Source organism: Mixophyes fleayi, chromosome 5, assembly GCF_038048845.1.
Source record: "Mixophyes fleayi isolate aMixFle1 chromosome 5, aMixFle1.hap1, whole genome shotgun sequence".
In the NCBI taxonomy this organism is placed as follows: Eukaryota; Metazoa; Chordata; class Amphibia; order Anura; family Limnodynastidae; genus Mixophyes; species Mixophyes fleayi.
This window is the reverse complement of record NC_134406.1, coordinates 278505592-278531537: the sequence shown is the minus strand read 5'-3', so window position 1 is coordinate 278531537 and position 25946 is coordinate 278505592. Positions and strand designations below refer to the sequence as shown.

General features: G+C 47.2%; 1 protein-coding gene across 2 annotated transcripts in view; it reads left to right on the top strand.

The window, feature by feature from the left end:
- The window catches only part of LOC142159411 (acid-sensing ion channel 1C-like), a 79100-nt gene extending 61153 nt beyond the window's left edge, over window positions 1-17947 (top strand). The window contains exon 11 of one of the 2 annotated variants that reach the window (XM_075214285.1): window positions 17071-17947. In XM_075214285.1, the coding sequence (XP_075070386.1) occupies window positions 17071-17175 (105 nt within the window). In that variant the 3' untranslated portion in view covers window positions 17176-17947. The remainder of the gene's footprint in view (window positions 1-17070) is intronic. The other variant, XM_075214286.1, reaches the window with a different exon arrangement.
- Window positions 17948-25946: the final 7999 nt, after the last annotated feature.

Sequence of the window (25946 nt, the reverse complement as noted above, 5' to 3'; positions counted from 1 at the left end):
TCTAAATACACAGCAGTCACATACATGTCCTAGATACACAGCAGACACATACATGTCCTAGATACACAGCAGACACATATATGTCCTAAATACACAGCAGAAACATACATGTCCTAAATACACAGCAGACACATACATGTCCTAGATACACAGCAGACACATACATGTCCTAAATACACAGCATATACATACATGTCCTAAATACACAGCAGTCACATACATGTCCTAGATACACAGCAGACACATACATGTCTTAGATACACAGCAGACACATACATGTCCTAAATACACAGCAGTCACATACATGTTCTAAATACACAGCAGTCACATACATGTTCTAAATACACAGCAGACACATACATGTCCTAAATACACAGCAGACACATACATGTCCTAGATACACAGCAGTCACATACATGTCCTAAATACACAGCAGTCACATACATGTCCTAAATACACAGCATATACATACATGTCCTAAATACACAGCAGTCACATACATGTCCTAAATACACAGCAGTCACATACATGTCCTAAATACACAGCAGTCACATACATGTTCTAAATACACAGCAGACACATACATGTCCTAAATACACAGCATATACATACATGTCCTAAATACACAGCAGAAACATACATGTCCTAAATACACAGCAGTCACATACATGTTCTAAATACACAGCAGACACATACATGTCCTAAATACACAGCAGTCACATACATGTCCTAAATACACAGCAGTCACATACATGTTCTAAATACACAGCAGACACATACATGTCCTAGATACACAGCAGTCACATACATGTCCTAAATACACAGCAGTCACATACATGTCCTACATACACAGCAGTCACATACATGTCCTAAATACACAGCAGTCACATACATGTCCTAGACACACAGCAGACACATACATGTCCTAAATACACAGCATATACATACATGTCCTAAATACACAGCAGTCACATACATGTCCTAGATACACAGCAGTCACATACATGTCCTAAATACACAGCAGTCACATACATGTCCTAGATACACAGCAGATACATACATGTCCTAGATACACAGCATATACATACATGTCCTAAATACACAGCAGTCACATACATGTCCTAGATACACAGCAGTCACATACATGTCCTAAATACACAGCAGTCACATACATGTCCTAGATACACAGCAGATACATACATGTCCTAGATACACAGCATATACATACATGTCCTAAATACACAGCAGTCACATACATGTCCTAGATACACAGCAGTCACATACATGTCCTAAATACACAGCAGACACATACATGTCCTAAATACACAGCATATACATACATGTCCTAAATACACAGCAGTCACATACATGTCCTAGATACACAGCAGTCACATACATGTCCTAAATACACAGCAGTCACATACATGTCCTAGATACACAGCAGATACATACATGTCCTAGATACACAGCAGACACATACATGTCCTAGACACACAGCAGACACATACATGTCCTAAATACACAGCATATACATACATGTCCTAAATACACAGCAGAAACATACATGTTCTAGATACACAGCAGTCACATACATGTCCTAGATACACAGCAGATACATACATGTCCTAGATACACAGCAGAAACATACATGTCCTAGATACACAGCAGAAACATACATGTCCTAGATACACAGCAGTCACATACATGTCCTAAATACACAGCATATACATACATGTCCTAGATACACAGCAGTCACATACATGTCCTAAATACACAGCAGTCACATACATGTCCTAGATACACAGCAGACACATACATGTCTTAGATACACAGCAGACACATACATGTCCTAAATACACAGCAGTCACATACATGTTCTAAATACACAGCAGTCACATACATGTTCTAAATACACAGCAGACACATACATGTCCTAAATACACAGCAGACACATACATGTCCTAGATACACAGCAGTCACATACATGTCCTAAATACACAGCAGTCACATACATGTCCTAAATACACAGCATATACATACATGTCCTAAATACACAGCAGTCACATACATGTCCTAAATACACAGCAGTCACATACATGTCCTAAATACACAGCAGTCACATACATGTTCTAAATACACAGCAGACACATACATGTCCTAAATACACAGCATATACATACATGTCCTAAATACACAGCAGAAACATACATGTCCTAAATACACAGCAGTCACATACATGTTCTAAATACACAGCAGACACATACATGTCCTAAATACACAGCAGTCACATACATGTCCTAAATACACAGCAGTCACATACATGTTCTAAATACACAGCAGACACATACATGTCCTAAATACACAGCATATACATACATGTCCTAAATACACAGCAGTCACATACATGTCCTAGATACACAGCAGTCACATACATGTCCTAAATACACAGCAGTCACATACATGTCCTAGATACACAGCAGATACATACATGTCCTAGATACACAGCAGACACATACATGTCCTAGACACACAGCAGACACATACATGTCCTAAATACACAGCATATACATACATGTCCTAAATACACAGCAGAAACATACATGTTCTAGATACACAGCAGTCACATACATGTCCTAGATACACAGCAGATACATACATGTCCTAGATACACAGCAGACACATACATGTCCTAAATACACAGCATATACATACATGTCCTAAATACACAGCAGAAACATACATGTCCTAGATACACAGCAGAAACATACATGTCCTAGATACACAGCAGAAACATACATGTCCTAGATACACAGCAGTCACATACATGTCCTAAATATAGAGCAGACATAATTTAAGATACATACATGTGCCATGCATGCAGACTTGATATGTTTGGTTAGTACAGATACAACCAGCGCACCGTCATTTTCGTCGGTTTCATCTGATGTTTTTGTGAGACTTGTGAGCGGCTCTTTACAAAGTAAAAATGAACCAATAAAGTTGGGCTTACACCAAGAAACTTGCAGAGCTTGTGGAATGCGTTGGCTCTTTATAGATAAAGACAAACACACATATCTCACTTACAAATAACATTCATGAATATTGTCTGTACATGTGCTATACAGTGACTCAGCACACATACAGACAGCATGCATGTCATGCTTACATACCAGACACACATATGTACATAATCTCTGTGGAAGTCTTATGTGACATTATTGAGTGTGGAAATTACTTCTGTCACATTAATGCTGTCATACTTCACAATGAATTCAGTATCTCTCTCTGTTTCTCTTTCTGTCTCATTAGGTTTCCATCTCACAGACCTCTTGTTTCATCACATGCTCCCCATCTCCTGCCCCACCCAGCTATCTCCTGTCCTCCTCACCTTCTGTACCACTCAGCTATCTCCTGTCCTCCTCACCCTCTGTACCACCCAGCTATCTCCTGTCCTCCTCACCTTCTGTACCACTCAGCTATCTCCTGTCCTCCTCACCCTCTGTACCACCCAGCTATCTCCTGTCCTCCTCACCCTCTGTACCACCCAGCTATCTCCTGTCCTCCTCACCCTCTGTACCACCCAGCTATCTCCTGTCCTACTCACCCTCTGTACCACCCAGCTATCTCCTGTCCTCCTCACATTCTGTACCACCCAGCTATCTCCTGTACTCCTTACCTTCTGCTGCACCCAACTATTTCCTGTCCTTCTCACTTTCTTCTTCACCCAGTTATTTCCCATCGTTCTCACCTTCTACTCCACCATCTCTGCTCCACCTACCTATCTCCTGTCCTCTTTCTATTCTACTCCACTCAGCAATCAGTTGTCCTTCTTACCTTCTGCAAAATCCAGTAATCCCCTGTCTTTCTAAAGTTCTACGCCACCAGCTATCTCCTGTCCTGCTCAACTTATGCTCCACCCAAATATCTCCTGTATTCTTGACCTACTAAATGCAGCTGTCTCCTGTCCTCCTCACTCTCTCTTTCACCCAGTTATCTCCTGTAAGCATTACTTTCTCCTCCACCCAGCTATCTCCTGTCCTGCTCACCTTCTGCTCCATCCAAATATGTCCTGTACTCCTTACCTTCCTCATGCAGCTTTCTCTTCTACTTCTCACCTCCTCTTCCACGTAGCTGTCCCTTGTCCTCCTCACCTTCTCCTCCACCCAGCTATCTCCTATACTCCTCACCTACTCCTCCACCCAGCTATCTCCTATACTCCTCACCTTCTCCTCCACCCAGCTATCTCCTATACTCCTCACCTCGTCCTCCACGTAGCTGTCCCTTGTCCTCCTCACCTTTTCCTCCACCCAGCTATCTCCTATACTCCTCACCTTCTCCTCCACCCAGCTATCTCCTATACTCCTCACCTTCTCCTCCACCCACCTATCTCCTATACTCCTCACCTTCTCCTCCACGTAGCTGTCCCTTGTCCTCCTCACCTTCTCCTCCACCCAGCTATCTCCTATACTCCTCACCTTCTCCTCCACGTAGCTGTCCCTTGTCCTCCTCACCTTCTCCTCCACCCAGCTATCTCCTGTCCTCCTTACTTTTTGCTCCTGAAACGCTCACATCTCACTTCTCTTTGTCTTGCAGGGAAGCCCAGATGTCCTGTCCAGCCCTACCCTGGGGAACATTCATTACCCCAGGTAGTTACTGTGGCAGATTGTGGGTCATACTGGGTCAGATTGTGGGTCATTCCCATAGTGAACAGGTTCTCACACACATGAAATGCGCTGGATGAGCAATAAAAAACACCTTGTTTTTTCATCCATATAACAATATGGTCTGTGCGCCACTCGTCAATGTGACGTTCCCTCCACTGTCACGACTTAGAAGTGCTCCTAGGTGTGCAGGGAGGTGAAAAAGACTGAAGAGGTCACTGTGTAAAAGTGTAAACTTCACATTAATGTCCAACCTCCAAACCTTTTCGTGACACCCTTTTTAATTGAATACATTTTTCACTTTTTAACCTTAAAAAAACTGCTCCGTTTAGCCTTATGTATGATAATATAAACTAAGAGTGTGAGGGGACACCGAGACTGTCTGTATTACATGTGTCCTGAGAGTGAGGGGACACCAGAACTGTCTTATTACATGTGTCCTGAGAGTGAGAGGACACCGGGACTGTCTGTATTACATGTGTCCTGAGAGTGAGGGGACACCAGGACTGTCTGTATTACATGTGTCCTGAGATTGAGGGGACATCGGGACTGTCTGTATTACATGTGTCCTGAGAGTGAGGGGACATCAGGACTGTCTGTATTACATGTGTCCTGAGAGTGAGGGGACATCGGGACTGTCTGTATTACATGTGTCCTGAGAGTGAGGGGACACCAGGACTGTCTGTATTACATGTGTCCTGAGAGTGAGGGGACATCGGGACTGTCTGTATTATATGTGTCCTGAGAGTGAGGGGACACCGGGACTGTCTGTATTACATGTGTCCTGAGAGTGAGGGGACACCGGGAAAGTCTGTATTACATGTGTCCTGCGAGTGAGGGGACACCGGGACTGTCTGTATTACATGTGTCCTGAGAGTGAGGGGACACCAGGACTGTCTGTATTACATGTGTCCTGAGAGTGAGGGGACACCGGGACTGTCTGTATTACATGTGTCCTGAGAGTGAGGGGACACCGGGACTGTCTGTATTACATGTGTCCTGAGAGTGAGGGGACACCAGGACTGTCTGTATTACATGTGTCCTGAGAGTGAGGGGACATGGGGACTGTCTGTATTACATGTGTCCTGAGAGTGAGGGGACACCAGGACTGTCTGTATTACATGTGTCCTGAGAGTGAGGGGACATCGGGACTGTCTGTATTACATGTGTCCTGAGAGTGAGGGGACACCAGGACTGTCTGTATTACATGTGTCCTGAGAGTGAGGGGACACCGAGACTGTCTGTATTACATGTGTCCTGAGAGTGAGGGGACATCGGGGCTGTCTGTATTACATGTGTCCTGAGAGTGAGGGGACACCAGGACTGTCTGTATTACATGTGTCCTGAGAGTGAGGGGACACCGGGACTGTCTGTATTACATGTGTCCTGAGAGTGAGGGGACACCGGGACTGTCTGTATTACATGTGTCCTGAGAGTGAGGGGACACCAGGACTGTCTGTATTATATGTGTCCTGAGAGTGAGGGCACACCGGGACTGTCTGTATTACATGTGTCCTGAGAGTGAGGGGACACCGGGACTGTCTGTATTACATGTGTCCTGAGAGTGAGGGGACATCCGGACTGTCTGTATTATATGTGTCCTGAGAGTGAGGGGGACACCTGGACTGTCTGTATTATATGTGTCCTGAGAGTGAAGGGACACCTGGACTGTCTGTATTACATGTGTCCTGAGAGTGAGGGGACACCGGGAAAGTCTGTATTACATGTGTCCTGAGAGTGAGGGGACACCGGGAAAGTCTGTATTATATGTGTCCTGAGAGTGAGGGGACACCGGGACTGTCTGTATTACATGTGTCCTGAGAGTGAGGGGACACCGGGAAAGTCTGTATTACATGTGTCCTGAGAGTGAGGGGACACCAGGACTGTCTGTATTACATGTGTCCTGAGAGTGAGGGGACACCGGGACTGTCTGTATTACATGTGTCCTGAGAGTGAGGGGACACTGGGACTGTCTGTATTATATGTGTCCTGAGAGTGAGGGGACACCGGGACTGTCTGTATTACATGTGTCCTGCGAGTGAGGGGACATCGGGACTGTCTGTATTACATGTGTCCTGAGAGTGAGGGGACATCAGGACTGTCTGCATTATAAGTGTCATGAGAGTGAGAGGACCACTGGGGTCTCTGGCACTTGTGTGTGTGTGTGTGTGTGTGTGTGTGTGTGTGTGTATGTATGTGTATGAGTGTATATAGTAGAGTTGTGTAAGTTTTTAAAAACTGTGCCATGAAATATTCTCATTCCAAATCTAACCATTCAAGTTAACATGTTTTGCGGAGTTTGGCCTTAAGTTTTCACACATTGGTCCTACCCTGGTGATACCACAGAGCAGAGTGAACTGACCGTAGGTGAGATGCATATTTACAGATACAGTAAGGAATGATATTCAATTGTAAATCAAAGTAAAAGTGGAAGTCGAACACCGTATCGCTCTGCATCAGGCTCTTTGATACCAGCTCCTGGTGGCATGGAATAACCGTCAGGATTAATCTTTATTAACAGTGCCCTGTTCCCACATCTCATCACATTCCTCACCATTCTTAATCCCCTTCCCTGTACTGTCCTTGGCTGGGCAGGTGGTGTAGTTCGGGCCATGTGAGTGTCCGCTGACATGTGAGGTGGGCTTGGCAGATGGTCACCTATATCCCAGGCGTGAGGGTGTCGCAAGCCCTAGCTCTGAAGCGGTGGCAATCACTGGGAGGCCTGTGGAACTGCCAGAGACCAATCTCAAATTATATCTAGACAAAAGAGAATCAGATGCCCCCACACAAGAATGCTTAGGCGCAGGAAAATTGGAGAGTACCTGGGAGATTTCAGTGGCTCCCATGAACCTTTAACAACTGACTGGCTGACTTCCTTCCAGAGATACCAACATCAGTTGCTGATCCTTTAGTGGGCTCCAACACATGCTCATGGATTTTTAAGTGTTTATCTTGAGCTGGAAGACACAGGAGCCCATGGACTCTCTTGATGGCTGACAAGGACATTTCGGTAGCTGTCCTTGGGCTGATTTGCACCAAACATTGAATGGCCAGATCTTCTTCCTGCTGAGTGACATTTGGGTAGCTTGAATTCCCCAGAAGACCATAGGCTGACAAGAGCACAGTCCTGTTGCCCTCTTCTGATCTTGACACACAGCAAAGGAACAACATCACCTCTCCCAGACAGAAAGTTTTTTGCTGTAAAGTGGCAGGAAGATCTGCGAGTCATTGGGGCCTTCCATTTGCCTCAGCTTTTGTGGTATCACTGGCCTGACTAGTCATGGGTGGGAAAAGACTAAGTTCTGGGGTTGTGAGCTGACCTGGGGATATCAGACATGTTCCTTATAAGGCTCCAGCTTTCAGTTCCTGGATAGGATGTCACAATATGTGATTTCAATTGGCCAACTATATACAATCAAATAAAGTCCAAGGGCTAGATTTACTAAACAGCGGGTTTGAAAAAGTGGATTGGTTGCCTATAGCAACCAATCAGATTCTAGCTATCATTTATTTAGCGCATTCTACAAAATGACAGCTAGAATTTGATTGGTTGCTATAGGCAACATCTCCACTTTTTCAAACCCGCTGTTTAGTAAATTTACCCACAAATCCGGCTGGTAAAAGTAAATAATTGACGACTTACATATAAAGTGTTGCACCAGATGCTACCTTGGGTCTTTCATGGATTCTTCCCTCTACCAATCTATGGTTCCGGGAGCGCCGATTGCGGGTGATCGTGGAGTCCTCGGCAGCGTCCGGGGCTGATCGGAGGATGCTGCTCATGCGCAGTGAAGATGAATGATTTTATGCTGCCGCATGTTGTCGACCGATGCCCGACTTAAACAGTGTCACTCACCGGACTGTTAGTGCCTCTAGGTTGGGACATGGGTCTCTCTCGCTCTTGCCGGCGCCTCTCCTGAGCCGCGGCCGTCCGCCATCTTGACTAAGATTGTGCATGTGCAGAAGCCCTGAACTGTTAATACCTCGCCTCTAGTCTCATTGGTTGATTAATTACCTCTCAGTACTTAAGGCACCTGTTGCCCTATTACCTTTGCCTGTTCTTGGTTCTCATTCCTTGAGACTCTGAGGTGTTTCCTGTTTCTGCTCGTGTTATCCGTTTGCTCTGGACAAGTCTTCTCTCCACATCAGTAGTAGAACTTACCCGCTGCAGACTACTCTCGCTACCTCCGTTACCTGCCTGCTCCTGGACAAGTCTCCTCTATACATCAGTGGTACAACTTGCCTATTGCAGATCACTCACGTTGCTCCGTTACATGCCTGCACCTGGACAAGTCTTCCCTTCACATCAGTGGTACAACTTGCCTATTGCAGACCACTCACGTTACTCCATTCCACGCCTGCACCTGGACAAGTCTTCCCTTCACATCAGTGGTACAACTTGCCTATTACAGACCACTCACGTTACTCCGTTCCACGCCTGCATCTGGACAAGTCTTCCCTTCACATCAGTGGTAAAACTTGCCTATTGCAGACCACTCACGTTACTCCGTTCCACGCTTGCACCTGGACATGTCTTCTCTACACATCAGTGGTAAAACTTGCCTATTGCAGACCACTCACGTTACTCCGTTCCATGCCTGCACCTGGACAAGTCTTCCCTTCACATCAGTGGTACAACTTGCCAATTGCAGACCACTCACGCTATTCTGTTACACATCTGCGCTGGACAAGTCTTCTCTACATATCTGTGGTGAAACTTACCAGCCGTAGACCATTCATGTTTCCTTGTGATATAGATACTACTCTGTATGGTACCTATCAGCTGGACTAAAGTCTACAAGTGCCTCTGTATTGTAGCTGCAAGTCGCTGACTCTTCTACTATATTGTTGATTGGTCTTTGCCTAACGTTATCCAGTTATCAAGTACTGGTCTGCTATATGCTACCTGCGTGCTAAGGCACTTGGACTCTTTCCTCATTTTATCCTGTTTACTAAACTGCTGTACCATCACAGTTCCACGGTGCCAAGACTCAGCATTTATACTATTGACATTCCTTTCCTCTATTCTACTGTATGGTTCCACTGATTCACCACACTACCCAGAGGTCCGCACTTCTGGTAAGTGTAGCTATACCTGCTGAATTCTGGTTTAAAACTCCTAGTACCCGTGACAAACAGTAGCTTCTGTTAAATGGTTATTTGCAGCTTGGTGCAATGATCGATAGGATTCTGATGTGTGTATAATAGGTATTTCCAACGCGTTTCACCCCTGAATACTGACAGGGCTTCCTCAGGGAAAAGAAGATTTCTTACTTACAGCCAGATTAAAAGTGAAATGTATCTTGAGATCTGCTTTGATTTGAATATTTTCGAGAATACACTCAATTTTCATGCTACTTAACGTTGTATCCGAACATGAATCCGGCCTCTATGTATGATGGAAATTTGGCACAGTGACTTTTGGAGGTGGAGACAGTTTATTTGTAGAGCACGAGATGCAATAAATAAGGGAGTGATCACTAATTGTATCTGCACAATGATCTGCAAATTTAGGTTCTGATTCGTGTTTGGACGTCCGTCCATTTGCGTTCGTATCATTGAACTAGCTCTGGGCACGCTCAGAAACAGACCACATACTAATAGACACAGATGTGCATGTACTGCAGTCTGTCCTGTCTGGTAACATACAGCAAGTACTGTTTAGTTGGAGTGTACTTACACCCAGATTGAGATCCGCAGGGATTTGGATAAGGTCGGAACTACGCTCATGTTTGTGCTCTTTTTAAAACTCCGATTTGAATCAGGCCCATTATGTCGTCAGGACGGTTTGTAATGGCTCAGTCAATAAGGGGACTGGTCCACGGGCGAGCCATGACTGTTATTCGGACGACCATTACTTCATGTAGGTTTTGTACTGCAGTCTGGTTACTTTGCTATTACCATGAGGGTTATAGACGTAATGGGCCTGATTCATCAAGGAATGTATTTGGCAATTTTGAGTGCACCGTACGCAAATCACTCTGCACATGCGCGGAACTGGACCATAAGCCAATGAATGCAGCCATGTCCGCTCTGTCTGTGAGTGTGAAGGACGCTTACTACAGCCTACGATTTCTGGAAGGGACCGGGACGGGAACTGGACGTTCACCCACAGTCAATGTACATTAAGGGCGTGCCAAACTGAAGCGCACAGCCACGTCCGAATCCAGCTCTGGGTCTCTCAAAGTTACTTGTTTTTCTACCATATCTCTCGCTCCAGCTACAGGGTTAGTCCAAGTCCTGATCAGTAGTGATGACGGATGTGTATACAGATGTAACATGTCTGCAATTAGCAGCATCTGTAAGAATTATTATTATTATTAATTTTTATTTATAGGGCGCCTCTAGGTATCCGTAGCGCCGTACAGGGACAGACAGAAACACGATACAGGGTGAGACAGCACAGTAAAGTTAACAGAAATCACAGTAACTCAGGAGCTCAATGTACAGCTAGATGAGAGCTGAGAGCCCCCAGCGGGGTAGAGACAGGGGCCGGAGGACCTCACGGAGGAGACAAGGAGCTGGAGAGCAGAGTTAAGGTGGTGGAGAACAGAAGGAGAGGAGGCCCTGCTCGAAGGAGCGTACAATCTAAGGGGAGGGTAGGACAGACAGAGACGCAATAGTAGGAGGAGGAAAGGGGGAGAACGGAGGCAGAGATGGAGAGGGGGGGAGAGGAGAATGAAAAGGAGGAAGGTAGGAGGGGGACAGGAAGGAGGGCAGGAGTGGGAGGGGGTAGGGGGAGACTGGGAGGATGTCAATTAGGTGGGGGACTGGAGGTGGGTTTTTAAGGCCCGTTTGAAGCTGGACGAGTTGGGGGAAGTTCTGATGGAGCGGGGGAGCTGGTTCCAGTGGAGGGGGGCAGCGCGGGAGAAGTCTTGGATGCAAGCATGGGAGGAGGTAACCAGGGGGGAAGAGAGGCGATGGTCATTAGCCGAACGCAGAGGGAGGGATGGAGATTAGGTTGGAGATGTAGGGAGCAGTGGAGTTGGAGAGGGCCTTGAAAGTAAGAGTGAGGAGCTTGAACACGATTCTGTAGGGGATGGGGAGCCAGTGGAGGGATTGGTAGAAGGGGGAGACAGAAGAGGAGTGGTGAGAAAGGAAAATGAGCCGAGCGGCAGCATTGAGTACGGAGCGAAGGGGAGTGAGATGAGAGCGGGGGAGGCCAGTAAGGAGGAGGTTACAGTAGTCCAAGTGGGAGATAATAAGAGAGTGGACAAGAGCTTTAGTGGCATCTTGGGAGAGGAAGGGCCGAATGCGTGCGATTGCGCAGCTGGAAGCGGCAGGATTTAGCGAGAGAGAGAATATGAGGGGCAAAGGAGAGAGAGGAGTCAAGGGTGACACCGAGGCAGCGAAGTTGAGGAACAGGGGAAATAGAGGAGTTGAGAACAGTGATAGAAAGGTCGGTGGGGGAGGGGAAATGAGCAGGGGGAAAGACAATAAGTTCGGTTTTAGCGATATTAAGTTTGAGGAATCTAGAGGACATCCAGGAGGAGATGGCGGAGAGGCAGGCAGACACCCTGGAGAGGAGGGGAGGAGGGAGGGAGAGAGATCGGGAGAGGAAAGGTAGAGTTGGGTGTCATCCGCATAAAGGTGGTACTTAAGACCAAAGGAGCTGATGAGTTCACCCAGGGAAGAGGTGTAAAGAGAGAACAGTAGGGGTCCGAGAACAGAGCCTTGGGGGAACCCTACTGGAAGGGAGGAGGGGGGAGAGAGATCCAGAGGTGGAGACAGAGAAGGAACGGTCAGCAACGTAAGAGTTGAACCAGGACAGGGAGGAGCCGGAGAGGCCAAAGGATTGAAGGGTGTGGAGCAGGAGCGGGTGGTCAACGGTGTCGAAGGCCGCTGAGAGGTCCAAGGGAATGAGAAGGGAGAAGTGGCCCCTAGCTTTAGCAGAGAGGAGATCGTTGGTGACTATGGCCAGGGCATTTTATGTTCAGTAGACAGTAAGAGCATCCTAATAAATGTATTTCATGGGTATTGGATGTATCCTGCAGCGTCTTGTGCAGACCAAGACCCGTATTCGGTAATAGAAATGGAGGTAACCGCACTAAATGAAGAAATAGTAGGCTTAGTACTTAACCCCAATATTCTTATTCCAGATTATTTCTTATAATGTTAAAACTGGAGGGTGCTCCCTTATACTTATATATTAGAATAAGAGCCAAGGAAAAGAGAGTATATGTAGAGGCACTCCGGGGTATTTGGTCTTATTCCAAGACCCGTATTCTTCAGCTCACGTATCTTCACATCCGCTCCTTGATGAATTTGGGAGTGCGCAAAGACAATTTCTGTGAGTTTTAAAACAGACACACATTGCGCTCAGTACGTCCAACATGTAACATTGTAGAATCAGTGACAGGGCAGCGATACGATGCAGCCCAGCAGGACGATATAAGGGGACTCGAATCTGGAGATCCTGTATCTCAGAAAGCTCCTATAAAAGGAGGACACAGGAGGTAACAAAAAACCTCCGTCCACAGCTAGTATATAGACATTTATTTCCAGAATAACTGATGGTTTATAGTACTGTGCACATTGTAATATAATCTCCAGCTGCATCTCAGTAAATCATGTGCAGTGCAGTCTAGATGGACCTTGGTGCACTATAACCTCCAGCATAGCATTGAACTTGATTTGGTTTGGAGATGATCAAAATTGCAGTGAAACTTCACGTAAATTGAGCTTTGCCACGGAACAAGTCGGTTCACAGAGGTTTATTTTCTGTGTTTATAAATTTGCTTTTCTCCAAAATGATCACCTATAAACTGGGATAAGGATTGGCAATAACTGCTGCTGTGATTGGGGGTAATGCTCTGATTTATCCGATCAGAACACTTAAGGCCAAATTCCGGCGGCTTATACCGCAGAGGTGCGACGTTCAAAAGAACCACGAGTTCCGCTGACATCATTCCACGCTGCGTTTATAGTCTGTGAGACGAGTTGGGGCAACCAGGGCCACGTTTAATGTGGGACTGGGAACATATCAGGCCACGTTCTGCGGGTGAAACATGCAGTCAAATGTGGAATGAGGCGGATATTTCACGTAACAGTTTTAATGTATCATTTATGTTTAATATTCCACTTCAATAAATATTACATGATAAAGCCACAAAATGAGAGTAAACCATGAGAATAGCATATTAGTTACAGTCAATACTGAAAAACAGGGATAGTTCCAAAAAGAAAAGGTTCCAGGGATGAATCTTGGAAACCTGGGACTGTCACTGATAATAACAGACAGAGATCTGCAAATGGTAAATGTTATTTGGTGATTAGCGGTAACTTTGTATATTCAGTTTCATTTTTATCTGTATATAGGGTAAAGTACACCCCCCTTCATACTCCTCCACCCAGTGAGCTCCCTCTGCTTCGTACTTGGGGAGGGACGTCAGTGCCCCTCTGTGTCAGGGTGGCAGTGTGACGGTGCACGGTGGGTGGATGTAACCAGCGACAGAGCTGAGCGGGATTGTAGTTTGGAAACTGTTCTTGTAGACGCAATATGGCGTCAGTTAGAGATGGACGTATTATGTTGTCCAGAAGTGGTCTTACCTGTGTATGTTACTAACACACTGTGGTATTTGTGCTTCAGGCGTATGTCAGACGTATGGTTTGACAGTGTTAGTAGCACAGCCACTTATAAAATGTACTGAAATACAAAACCCCTACAACCGTTAGTTACTGCTTTATAAACCCCATGGGAATCACCTTGCGTGCCGTAGTCCAGATGGAGATGACAAATAAGTAATGTGACAGCCACAACCTGACATAATATAACCAGAGGGATTGTCAGCTGGAGGGGTCAACACGCAACCAGCCAATCAGAGGCGTCAAAATAGCGCAATGCCCCGAGATACCGGCCAACTGCCAAATGGACCATCCCTCACATGTAGGAGATCCCCGTAGTCATATCACTGGTCTATTGACAGGTTCCACGACATTGAAAGGGTGTTTTTAGTGTAGTGGAAGAGGGTGTTCCACCCCCAGAGGTACGTGGTTCACCGTACCGTGGCATGGCCGTGTTCCTTATTACAGTACAGTCTTTGCCGTCTATTTAAACAGTTACTGGCTTCTCAGAGAAGTCATTCAGGTAAAATGATCTCTCCAACTTCCACATTTCCCCCCCCTCAGCATAGTACAGAGGGTACGATTGACTGTTCACGTGTCTGGTGAGAGGGTGCCAGGACAGGAAACACGTTGTAAGATGTTCTGAGCTCACCTTCACCTCTCTTCTTTCCCTCTTCCATCCCCCCAACACCAGACCAGCAACACCAACCCACCCCCATCTCCCCTTACCCCATCCTACCCAGCCCCCATCTCTCGCACCACCTCCCTATCTCCTGCCCCACCTCCCAACCCCATCTCCTACACCACCTCCCCACCCCACCATCTCCTGCACCACATCCCCATCTCCTGTCCCACCTCCCAACTCCTCCATCTCCTACACCTCCTCCCCAGCCCCACTTCCCAACCTCATCTCTTACACCACCTCCCCATCCATCCATCTCCTACACCACCTCCTCATACTTCCATCTCCTACATCACCTCTACATCCCCCCATCCCCTGCCTCATCTCCCAACCGCCCATCCTCTGCCTCATCTCCCAACCCCCCATCTCCTGCCTCATCTCCCTATCCCCATCTCCTGCCTCATCTCCTCGTCCCCATCTCCTGCCTCATCTCCCAATCCCCCCATCTCCTGCCTCATCTCCCTATCCCCCATCTCCTGCCTCATTTCCCCACCCCCCATCTCCTGCACTACCTTCCCACCCCACCATCCAATGCCCCACCTCCCCATCCCTCCATCTTTTACACCACCTCCCCATCCCCTGCCTCATCTCCCAACCACCCATCTCCTGCCTCATCTCCCTATCCCCCATCTTCTGCCTCATCTCCCTATCCCTCATCTCCTGCCTCATCTCCGTATCCCCCTCATCTCCTGGCTCATTTCCTCACTCCCATCTCCTGCACTACCTTTCCACCCCACCATCCAATGCCCCACCTCCCCATCCCTCCATCTCTTACACCACCTCCCCATCCCCTGCCTTATCTCCCAAACCCCCATCTCCTGCCTCATCTCCCTATCCCCCATCTCCTGCCTCATCTGCCCACCCCCCATCTCCTGCCTCATCTGCCCACCCCCCATCTCCTGCCTCATCTCCATATTCCCATCTCCTGCCTCATCTCACTATCCCTCATCTCCTGCCTCATTTCCCTGCCCCCATCTCCTGCACTACCTTCCACCCCACCATCCAATGCCCCACCTCCCCATCCCTCCATCTCTTACACCACCTCCCCATCCCCTGCCTCATCTCACAACTCCCATCTCCTGCGTCATCTCCCAACCACCCATCTCATGCCTCATCTCCCTATCCCCAATCTCCAGCCTCAACTCCCAACCCCCTATCTCCTGCCTCATCTCCCTATCCCCATCTCCTGCCTCATCTCCCCACCCCCCTCTCCTGAGCTACCTTCCCACCCCACCATCCAATGCCCCACCTCCCCATCCATCCATCTCTTACACCACCTCCCCATCCCCTGCCTCATCTCCCTATCCCCCATCTCCTGTCTCATCTGCCCACCCCCCATCGCCTGCCTCAACTCCCAACCCCCTATCTCCTGCCTCATCTCCCTATCCCCATCTCCTGCCTCATCTCCCCACCCCCCTCTCCTGCACCACCTTCCCACCATCCAATGCCCCACCTCCCCATCCCTCCATCTCTTACACCACCTCCCCATCCCCTGCCTCATCTCCCAACCCCCCATCTCATGCCTCATCCCCTGCCTCATCTCCCCGCCCCATCTCCCAACCCCCCATCCCCTGCATCATCTCCCTATCCCCCATCTCCTGCCTCATCTCCCAACCCCCCCATCTCCTGCCTCCTCTCCCTATCCCCCATCTTCTGCCTCATCTCCCAACCCCCCATCTCCTGCCTCATCTCCCTATCCCCCATCTCCTGTCTCATCTCCCAAACCCCCATCTCATGCCTCACCTCCCTATCCCCATCTCCTGCCTCATCTCCCAACCCCCCATCTCCTGTCTCATCTCAATATCCCCCATCTCCTGCCTCATCTCCCTATCCCCCATCTCCTGCCTCATCTCCCTATCCCCATCTCCTGCACCACCTTCCCACCCCACCATCCAATGCCCCACCTCCCCATTCCTCCATCTCTTACACCACCTCCCCATCCCCTGCCTCATCTCCCAAACCCCCATCTCCTGCCTCATCTCCCTATCCCCATCTTCTGCACCACCTTCCCACCCCACCATCCAATGCCCCACCTCCCCATTCCTCCATCTCTTACACCACCTCCCCATCCCCTGCCTCATCTCCCAAACCCCCCATCTTCCATACCACTTCCCCATCCACCCCCCACCCACCCATCTCACAATGTCTCTCTCTCTTCCACAGGACCCATGCCTCCCGCTGCGGGGAGGCCCACACTGCACTGGATTCCCACCGCACCTGTTACCTCGTCACCCGGCTCTAGGATCCATTCAGGAATTTGCCTGCTGACCGCTCCCAGTTGTCTTTATGGACTTGCAGGTTTATGATATCTGCTCGGACCATGACAATATCCAACCAATCCGAACCCCAAGATCCTGGTATTGAACCAGGCTCCGGTACCCGCAGAAGATACGTCTGTGTATGACGTTATACATCTACTAACTCATAAACTGATTATCAATCATATATAATATTATTTCTAACAAGAACCCAGATCCTGAACCATAATACGGACAATTATACACAACAATAGATCACTTGAAGACAATGGTAACGTAACTGGCAGAAAAGAAAGTATTTATTTCCATCCTAGTTATGAAAGACATTACATCGTCCTACGCCAATAAAGGCCAACGCACCTGATTCCTATACACTATCTGACGGTGCCTCATGTCTCAGTGATATCATTGTCTGACGGTGCCTCATGTCTCAGTGACATCATTGCCTGACGGTGCCTCATGTCTCAGTGACATCATTGCCTGACGGTGCCTCATGTCTCAGTGACATCATTGGGGGCGTGTTCTAATTCTACATTGCGATGTAAGAACGATGCTGCCCAGTGTCTCTGTGGTGCCCCCACCCCGCATCTCACGGTCTGACCAGGTATAATTTTCCTGCACTCTGGGTTCGCACCTATCTCTAAATGAGGCACAGAGTGTTTCAGCTGGTAAAGGTCACAGTTATTCATCGTACAGGATATCAATGACACTGTGTATTGCTGCATGAATAGAAGGAACCACAATAAACTGTCCAACAAATAAAGATTGTGTATAACAGATAACAGTGTGGTTGTGCATACTGTGTGCAGCCAGATGGCACCTCCTGTGCCCAATGTGTGCCCAGTGCGTAGTGTGATAGGGGTGTCACGTGCATAAACCACATTTCAATTAAGGGAAAGTGGAGAAAAACTCCTGATGATTACTGAGAGATCTCCCAACAGAAAAAGAGCATAAAGTACAATGTATAACGAAGTGTCTGACACAGCAACAATTGTGTACTGTTATATAGAAAAGTTGGAATAAGAATCACATCTGAAGATAACAGATGTCAACAATGCACCATCACTGACCACTCTGTTTTAACAGGCAACAGAAAGCTGCTGTACATAGTGATATCACTGTACTCATCACTGGTAATATTTCACCTACAGTATAGTGATCAGATCTATACACCAGATCTCCAGGACATAGAGAGGGAGTGATATCACTGTACTCATCACTGGTAATATCTCACCTACAGTATAGTGATCAGATCTATACACCAGATCTCCAGGACACAGAGAGGGAGTGATATCACTGTACTCATCACTGGTAATATCTCACCTACAGTATAGTGATCAGATCTATACACCAGATCTCCAGGACATAGAGAGGGAGTGATATCACTGTACACATCACTGGTAATATCTCACCTACAGTATAGTGATCAGATCTATACACCAGATCTCCAGGACACAGAGAGGGAGTGATATCACTGTACACATCACTGGTAATATCTCACCTACAGTATAGTGATCAGATCTGTACACCAGATCTCCAGGACATAGAGAGGGAGTGATATCACTGTATAGATCACTGGTAATATCTCACCTACAGTATAGTGATCAGATCTATACACCAGATCTCCAGGACATAGAGAGGGAGTGATATCACTGTATACATCAATGGTAATATCTCACCTACAGTATAGTGATCAGATCTGTACACCAGATCTCCAGGACATAGAGAGGGAGTGATATCACTGTATAGATCACTGGTAATATCTCACCTACAGTATAGTGATCAGATCTATACACCAGATCTCCAGGACACAGAGAGGGAGTGATATCACTGTACACATCACTGGTAATATCTCACCTACAGTATAGTGATCAGATCTATACACCAGATCTCCAGGACATAGAGAGGGAGTGATATCACTGTATACATTGTAAGGTCCTGAGAGGAGATGTGCCTCACAGGGCGACTAACTCCTAGTACCTAAGCAAACTTACCACGATTCGCGTGGATGACTGGATCCTACCTCATTTCCGGACCGGGAAACTCTCCGTACACTCACTGGTCTCGCCCTAGGAAGAGAAACGGAGAGTTAACCCAAGCCTATCAGGAAAGGGCTGTCCGAGAATACGGCACTGAACAAGGACACTCTCAGTCCAAGCCCACTTGCTGCCTCCTCACTTTGCTCTCGCCAAGGCACGGGGGACTACAGGCACTTGAGGCCAGGAACAGTCCCGCCTCAAGTACCTCGCACACCTCCCGGTGAGGGCCCAACCGAAAGGAGGAATCGAGCGTGATACTCACCGGGACACTCCCACTTCCGATCCAGTTCTCCTGCACCTCCCCGACACCTGCGGATGACAAGGAACACACAGCCTCCCTCTGCGCTAACGGTGAGTCTAAAGGTGTGCATCCACAAACGCTAAACTAACTAACAACGCTCTAATGGTCGGCAACACAACTAAGTCAAACAACTATGACTAACTAGGTGTGGTGCACTAACGGAACTACTCACTAAGCACTACGGGTAACACCAGCCGGTGTTCACGGACTATACCAGAGGGCGGTTCCTAACCCCCTCACCCAGGTCTAACCAAGGAGACTGTCTCCTTACTATGGGGTCACCCACGAACCCTAAGGACCGGCTGCACCAGGCCCGACTGAGGCTCGCTGGAACAGCACACTAACCCGCGGGCCGATTGCCGCACGGAACAGCCGATCGAAACTGAACCGCCCGACTGCCTGTACTCGGGTATCGAACATGTATCCTTACACCAGGAACCACAGGATAACCTGCACGGAACCGGCCTTGGGGACCCTCAACCAAAACCACGGGCCGCCCCTGGAACTGCCTCAAGGTGTGCTGCACTGCCACCGACTTACTAAGTCATCCCCTCTGGGAACCAGCTCAGCGTGATCCCAGGGACCTAGGGGACGGGAAAACTACGTATGTTCTTCCCTGACTATGTGTAAGCTGATAACTACACTTGAACCCCACAGCCGGGTTAGTACAGGAAAACACAGGAAACAAGAGCCTACCTTTAATGGGGGCCTGACGTCTTGCCCCTGGACACAATTGTGTAGCACACCCCAAAATACAGTAATACAGCCAATACTGGCCGCACAGACAGAATACAGTACTTTGTACGCTACTCACCAGGGCACACAGCTGCTAGCCAACCAGCCGGTTGCTACAGCACCCACAGGAGCCTCCGCTCTACTGTACCTCCTAACTCCGTGTGCTCACCTCACACAGGACCGCGCCTACACTCACAAGGCTCTCACGCCTCTATCACACCACCAGGGCCTTATGCCCTACACACCATGGGCCTCTGCCCGGCTACATACAGAGCCTTGTGATCTGGGTATGGGCCTCAGCCCCCTCTAACTCAGGGCTCTGAGCCCACTACCTTGTGCCCTGCTACCTAGGGGCACTAGCCCCTGCCTACTTAGGCCTTGTGGCCTCTCTATCTAACTAAGGGCCTTGTGCCCTTCAGTCTATGGGCTTTCAGCCCCCTAACCAGGACCTGTGGCCTCCTCCTATGGCCTCTGGGCCACTACCTAACTAAGGGCCTTGTGCCCTTTTACACCTGGGGTCTCTAGCCCCCCTATCTAACTAACAGGGCCTTGTGCCCATTTATCACAATTAGGCTACTTGCCCAGTACCTAATAGGAGCCTAGTGCCCAAGAACCGAACCCGCCCGTACTTCCGGAATCGGAGTCCCGAGCCGAGTCGGCTCGGTACTCTCCCGCCTGTTCGAATTCAAAAATGAGGCAAGACGTCATCATGTCGTCGGATCTCGGATTTCGCGATTTTTAGAATGAATAAATAGCTGCCTCCACAGACACCAGCGCCATTTCTGAGAGGGAGAGAGAAGGGTTAGGTGACGGTCGCAGTGGTTTGAGCAATAATTGAAGTAGGAAGAGAGTAGTAGGAGGCATTTTTCCTAATTTACACTACAAGATATTCCCCTTGTAGAAAAGCTATTTTGTGGTGCTGAAATTATTATATACCAGCACGATATCTTTCTGAATTTGCACTACAAGTGTTTTGGGTCTCATTAAAATGGATTCACAGCAGTCCACATATGAGCAGGATCAGCAAGCAGCTGCTGCCACCAGTCTTGATGGTAGTCCTCCCTGTACATTATCTGGTCAAGCCTATGTAAAAGTACATAGGACTGCAGATGACTGAGGTCTTCTAATAAACATATGAATGAAGAAAGCAGCACTGTTAGGTCAGCAGGGTAAAAGCAGAAACTTGAACCATAGAACTAGCTGCAGGTCGTAGTACATCAGCGGGTAGATTAATCACAAGGAAAGTCCCAATAGAACCCAGCATTGGAAACACAACAGCAGATGTGCAGGTTTAACCACAGGTGCAGCAATCAACTCACAGTGAATGTTCAACATGAAGCTTGATAGCAACCGAAGAGTTCAGCAGGACAGCGTGAAACTACAAGTACCAGGTACAATAGTTGTAGATGCAGAAGTCCAGCATACAGGTAACAGCAGCGAGAGGTTCAGCGGGACAGCGTGGAACTACAAGTACCAGGTACAATGGTTGTAGATGCAGAAGTCCAGCAGACAGGTAACAGCAACGAGAGGTTTAGTAGTAGCAGCCTGGACCAAGGCAGACAAAGTACCACGAAGAACAGGCAATGAGCCAAGCCCCATGGGTAGTTTAAGTAATACTCTAGAACCAATGAGAATCAAAGGGAGGTCCAAAGAAGTAGTCAGGAACATCTGTGCAAAGGTAGTATCTTAGAAACAGGAATAAGCTCAATCACAGTTCCCAGAGGCAAGTCACAGTGCCGGCACCTATCTATGGGACCGGCGTGTGATATACTGTTACGAGTGAAAGCCGAGCTGCAAGATAACAGGAAGGCATTGCAGGAAAATGTATGCTCAGAATCAGAAATGACACCAATCCCTGAGGAGATTCCATCCACGAGTGGTATGTGTAATTGTGACCATTCTTATAGTGTACCCATAAAGAAGGCCCCTTTCAGCAGTTCTGCTGATGTGTGCCTGCACAGCCCGAGTGTAGCCGGTGATACACAAATTGAGGATGCCACTTTAGAATTAGAAGAGGATGAGGGGGAGATTTGTGTAGGCGACGAGGGCGCTAATGAGAATGTTGATGAGGATGAGGTTGTTTGTGTAAGTCCTGCACCAGTGGCAGCAGTTCTGGCACGTGACAAAAAGGAACCCATTCTCATGCCTGGGCATAAGTCCAAAAAGCCACTTCTTATGTGTGGAATTATTTCTACCCAAATCCTGACAACAGTTGTATAGCAATTTGTAGTGTATGTCAAGCCACAGTCAGTCGAGGGAGGGACCTTAACCATCTAGGAACCTCACCCATGTTACGCCATTTAACGCAAGTTCATGGCAAGGTGTTGGGAAAAGCTGAAAGTTATGGTAAAAAAATAACAACAAGCAGTCCATCATCAGCTAGGACCCTTCTCTCACCTACATCCCGTGCCTGCAATCTACACCCACAACACCGTCCTCATCAATATCATCAGTAGCGATCGGAGTTAGCCCTGCATCCAACTTGGTAATGCTCGATGACTCCTGCACTATAATTGATTCCTGTGAAGAATTGTTGAGCGTTAGTCCCACTGCTGTTGCTGAGGGTGAATCTTCCTCCCATTAGAAGCCCAAGAAGAAGACCACTAGTACTTTACAACAATTAACTGTGAAACAATAATTTGCTAGAGGAAGCAAATATGACAGCAGTCACCCAGTCGTCAAGCGGATCACAGACGCCATGGCTACTATGCTAGTGTTAGATCTGCGTCCAATATCCACAATAAACGCTATTGGTTTTTCACAGCTAATTGATGTTTTGTGTCTCCGTTATAAAATTCCATCGTGACACCATTTTTCACGAAAAGCTATTCCGCAACTGTACCAAATAGTTCGTAAAAATGTAGTATTTGGGATCAAAAATGCCATTCTACCCACTGTACACTTAACCACAGATATGTGGACAAGTGGAAGTGGCCAAACCAAAGACTATATGACTGTGACAGCCCACTGGGTTGGTCATTCGCCTTCACCAGCAGGAACAACAGCAGCATGTACACCACTACGTAACATTTGTCACAGGCAGGCCACTCTTTGTATCACCGGCTTCACTAACAGGCATACAGCTGATAATTTGTTACGAAAACTAAGGGATGTGATTGATACATGGCTTATACCACTTGGACTCTCCCCAGGATATGTCATTTCTGATAACGCCAACAATATTGTGCGAGCATTACAGCTGGGTGAGTTCTATCACATTCCCTGTTTTTCTCACACAATAAACTTGGTGGTGCAGAGCTTCTTGAAAAATAACCGTGAGGTGCGGTAGATACTTTCGGTGGCCCGTAAAATTTTGGAACATTTCCGGCATTCTGCCACAACATGTAGGAGATTGCAGCAGCTCCCAGAACAATTTATCTTGCCCTGCCACCAACTAAAGCAAGAGGTGTTTACAAGGTGGAATTCCACCCTGTACATGCTTCAGAGGATGGAGGAACAGCGCAAAGCCATCCAAGCGTATTGCACAAGCCATGAGATTGTGAAAGGAGGGGGAATGTATTTCACTCTTGCACAGTGGGGAATCCTTTCTGTGCTGTGCAAGGTGCTGAAACCATTTGCAGTTGTGACGTGTGAAGTGAGTTCAGACTCTGCTAGCTTGAGCCAAGTCATTCCCTTAATTCGACTATTGGAAAAGCAGCTTGAAAAACTGAAGGAGGAGATGAAAGAAAGCAAATCCACAAAGTATGTTGTCCTTGTAGATCAAGCACTTAATTCGCTTCGCAATATTCCAAGAGTTATTAAAATCTTGAAGTCGGATCACTATGTTTTGGCGACTGTGCTTGATCCTAGGTTTTAGACCTACATTAATTCTATACTTCCAAAGGACCGAGATCAAAACAGTTGCAAGGAGCTATTGGTCAGCAAGTTGTCCGCTGAACTGGGCCTTGGCTTGACGACGTCTCCTCCTTCAGTTTCTCAGGCATCTGCTGCTCGGAAAAAATAGCACTTTCCAAAGAGAAGCAGGGATGACGCAGGTGGCAGACCACAACAGTTTGACATCTGGGCTGGTTTGAAAGATTTTACCAAAAAAATGTGTGACCTTGCCCGTAATACCATCCAATCCTACTACTAACATGCAAAGGATGGTGGAGGATTATTTTCAAGAGTTCATTGAGATCGAAATGTATGACAGTCCCTTTCCATACTGGGAGGAAAAACAAGCCATTTGGAAACCCATGTACAAACTTGCCCACCCTCCATTGTGTACTCAGAAAGAGTTTTCAGCACAGCCGGGAACCTTGTCAGTGATCGACGTAGGAGATTACTTCCGAAAAATGTGGAAAAGATGATGTTCATCAAAATGAACTACATTTTCCACGAGGAGGGCCTTTACTGGCAAATACATCCAAGTACTGACACTTCTCTGATGGTGGATTCCAGCGGAGATGAATTAATAGTCTGTGATGATGATGTACACACTGATGAGGGTGATGCTGAAGATGCTTTTTAAAACTTTTACTATAAGTGTAGGGTGTAATCTACCCCCAAACAGAAAAGCTGCTTTGGGCATTTCTATTTTATTGTACAGTAATTGCAGGCTGATTTTTTTTCTATTTAACTATAAGTGTAGGGTGTAAAATACAGATAGACACCCAACTGCCTTTTTTGCTATGGATTTCTATAGCTCTTTTTAGTGCATTGTCTGGCTCCCTGGATTGGTGTGTGTCTGATAAAAGCACACATCCCGGGGGGGGGGGGGGGGGGTCAGCGCTCGTTGACATTTATTAGCTGTAGAATTACCTCACTTATCCAAGAAACAGGTGGAGCAATTATCTTATTTTAGCCCAAAAAATGGAAATATTTAACAAATTGCAAAACAAAACAAAACAAAACCAATCCAAGCAAGGGCGAATTTGCCAAAACCAAAACACAAAGGTAATCCAGATCCAAAACCAAAACCAAAACACGGCCATCAGTGAGCATTTCTAGCAATATCTCACCTACAGTATAGTGATCAGATCTATACACCAGATCTCCAGGACATAGAGAGGGAGTGATATCACTGTATACATCACTGGTAATATCTTACCTACAGTATAGTGATCAGATCTATACACCAGATCTCCAGGACACAGAGGGAGTGATATCACTGTATACAAACTCAAGCTTCCTATCTCACTCTGCATCTTGAATTCCTTTCATGTTTCGCTCCTCTTTAACCGCTTTTCTTTCAATAAGATTATGTCTCCTCCTCAGGTTAGGACTCTGTTCTCTCTGGCTCCTGTCTGCTCATCGGTATTCTGTGTTACCTGTTCCACTATCAAGACCTTTGATATTATTGTAAGAACCTCATGCCTCATAATCAGTCCTGTTCTCAGCTATTTGCTTTCTAAAGACCTCAACGCTGCATTTATCGTCCAGTAGTCCTGCTCCACTCCACGGTTCGCTCCACTCCACGGTTCCACCCTGCTTTAATCCCCCTTAGAGGACTGCGACCTGCGGCTAGGGAGCAGCTAAGTCCATGGTGTACCTGGTGAATACCTCTCTACCATTAGACTCCGCACCTCTCTGGAGGCAAATCTATCTAGGGCGGGGCTTCAAGGCTTATTCCAAGCTCAGGCTCTGTGACAGTCATCAGCAAAACTGCACCAACATACATCTCTTCACTTTTCTTAAATTATCTCCCAACTCAACACCTCTGTTCTGCACAAGATCTGCGTTTCTCATGCATTATTTGCTCCCATT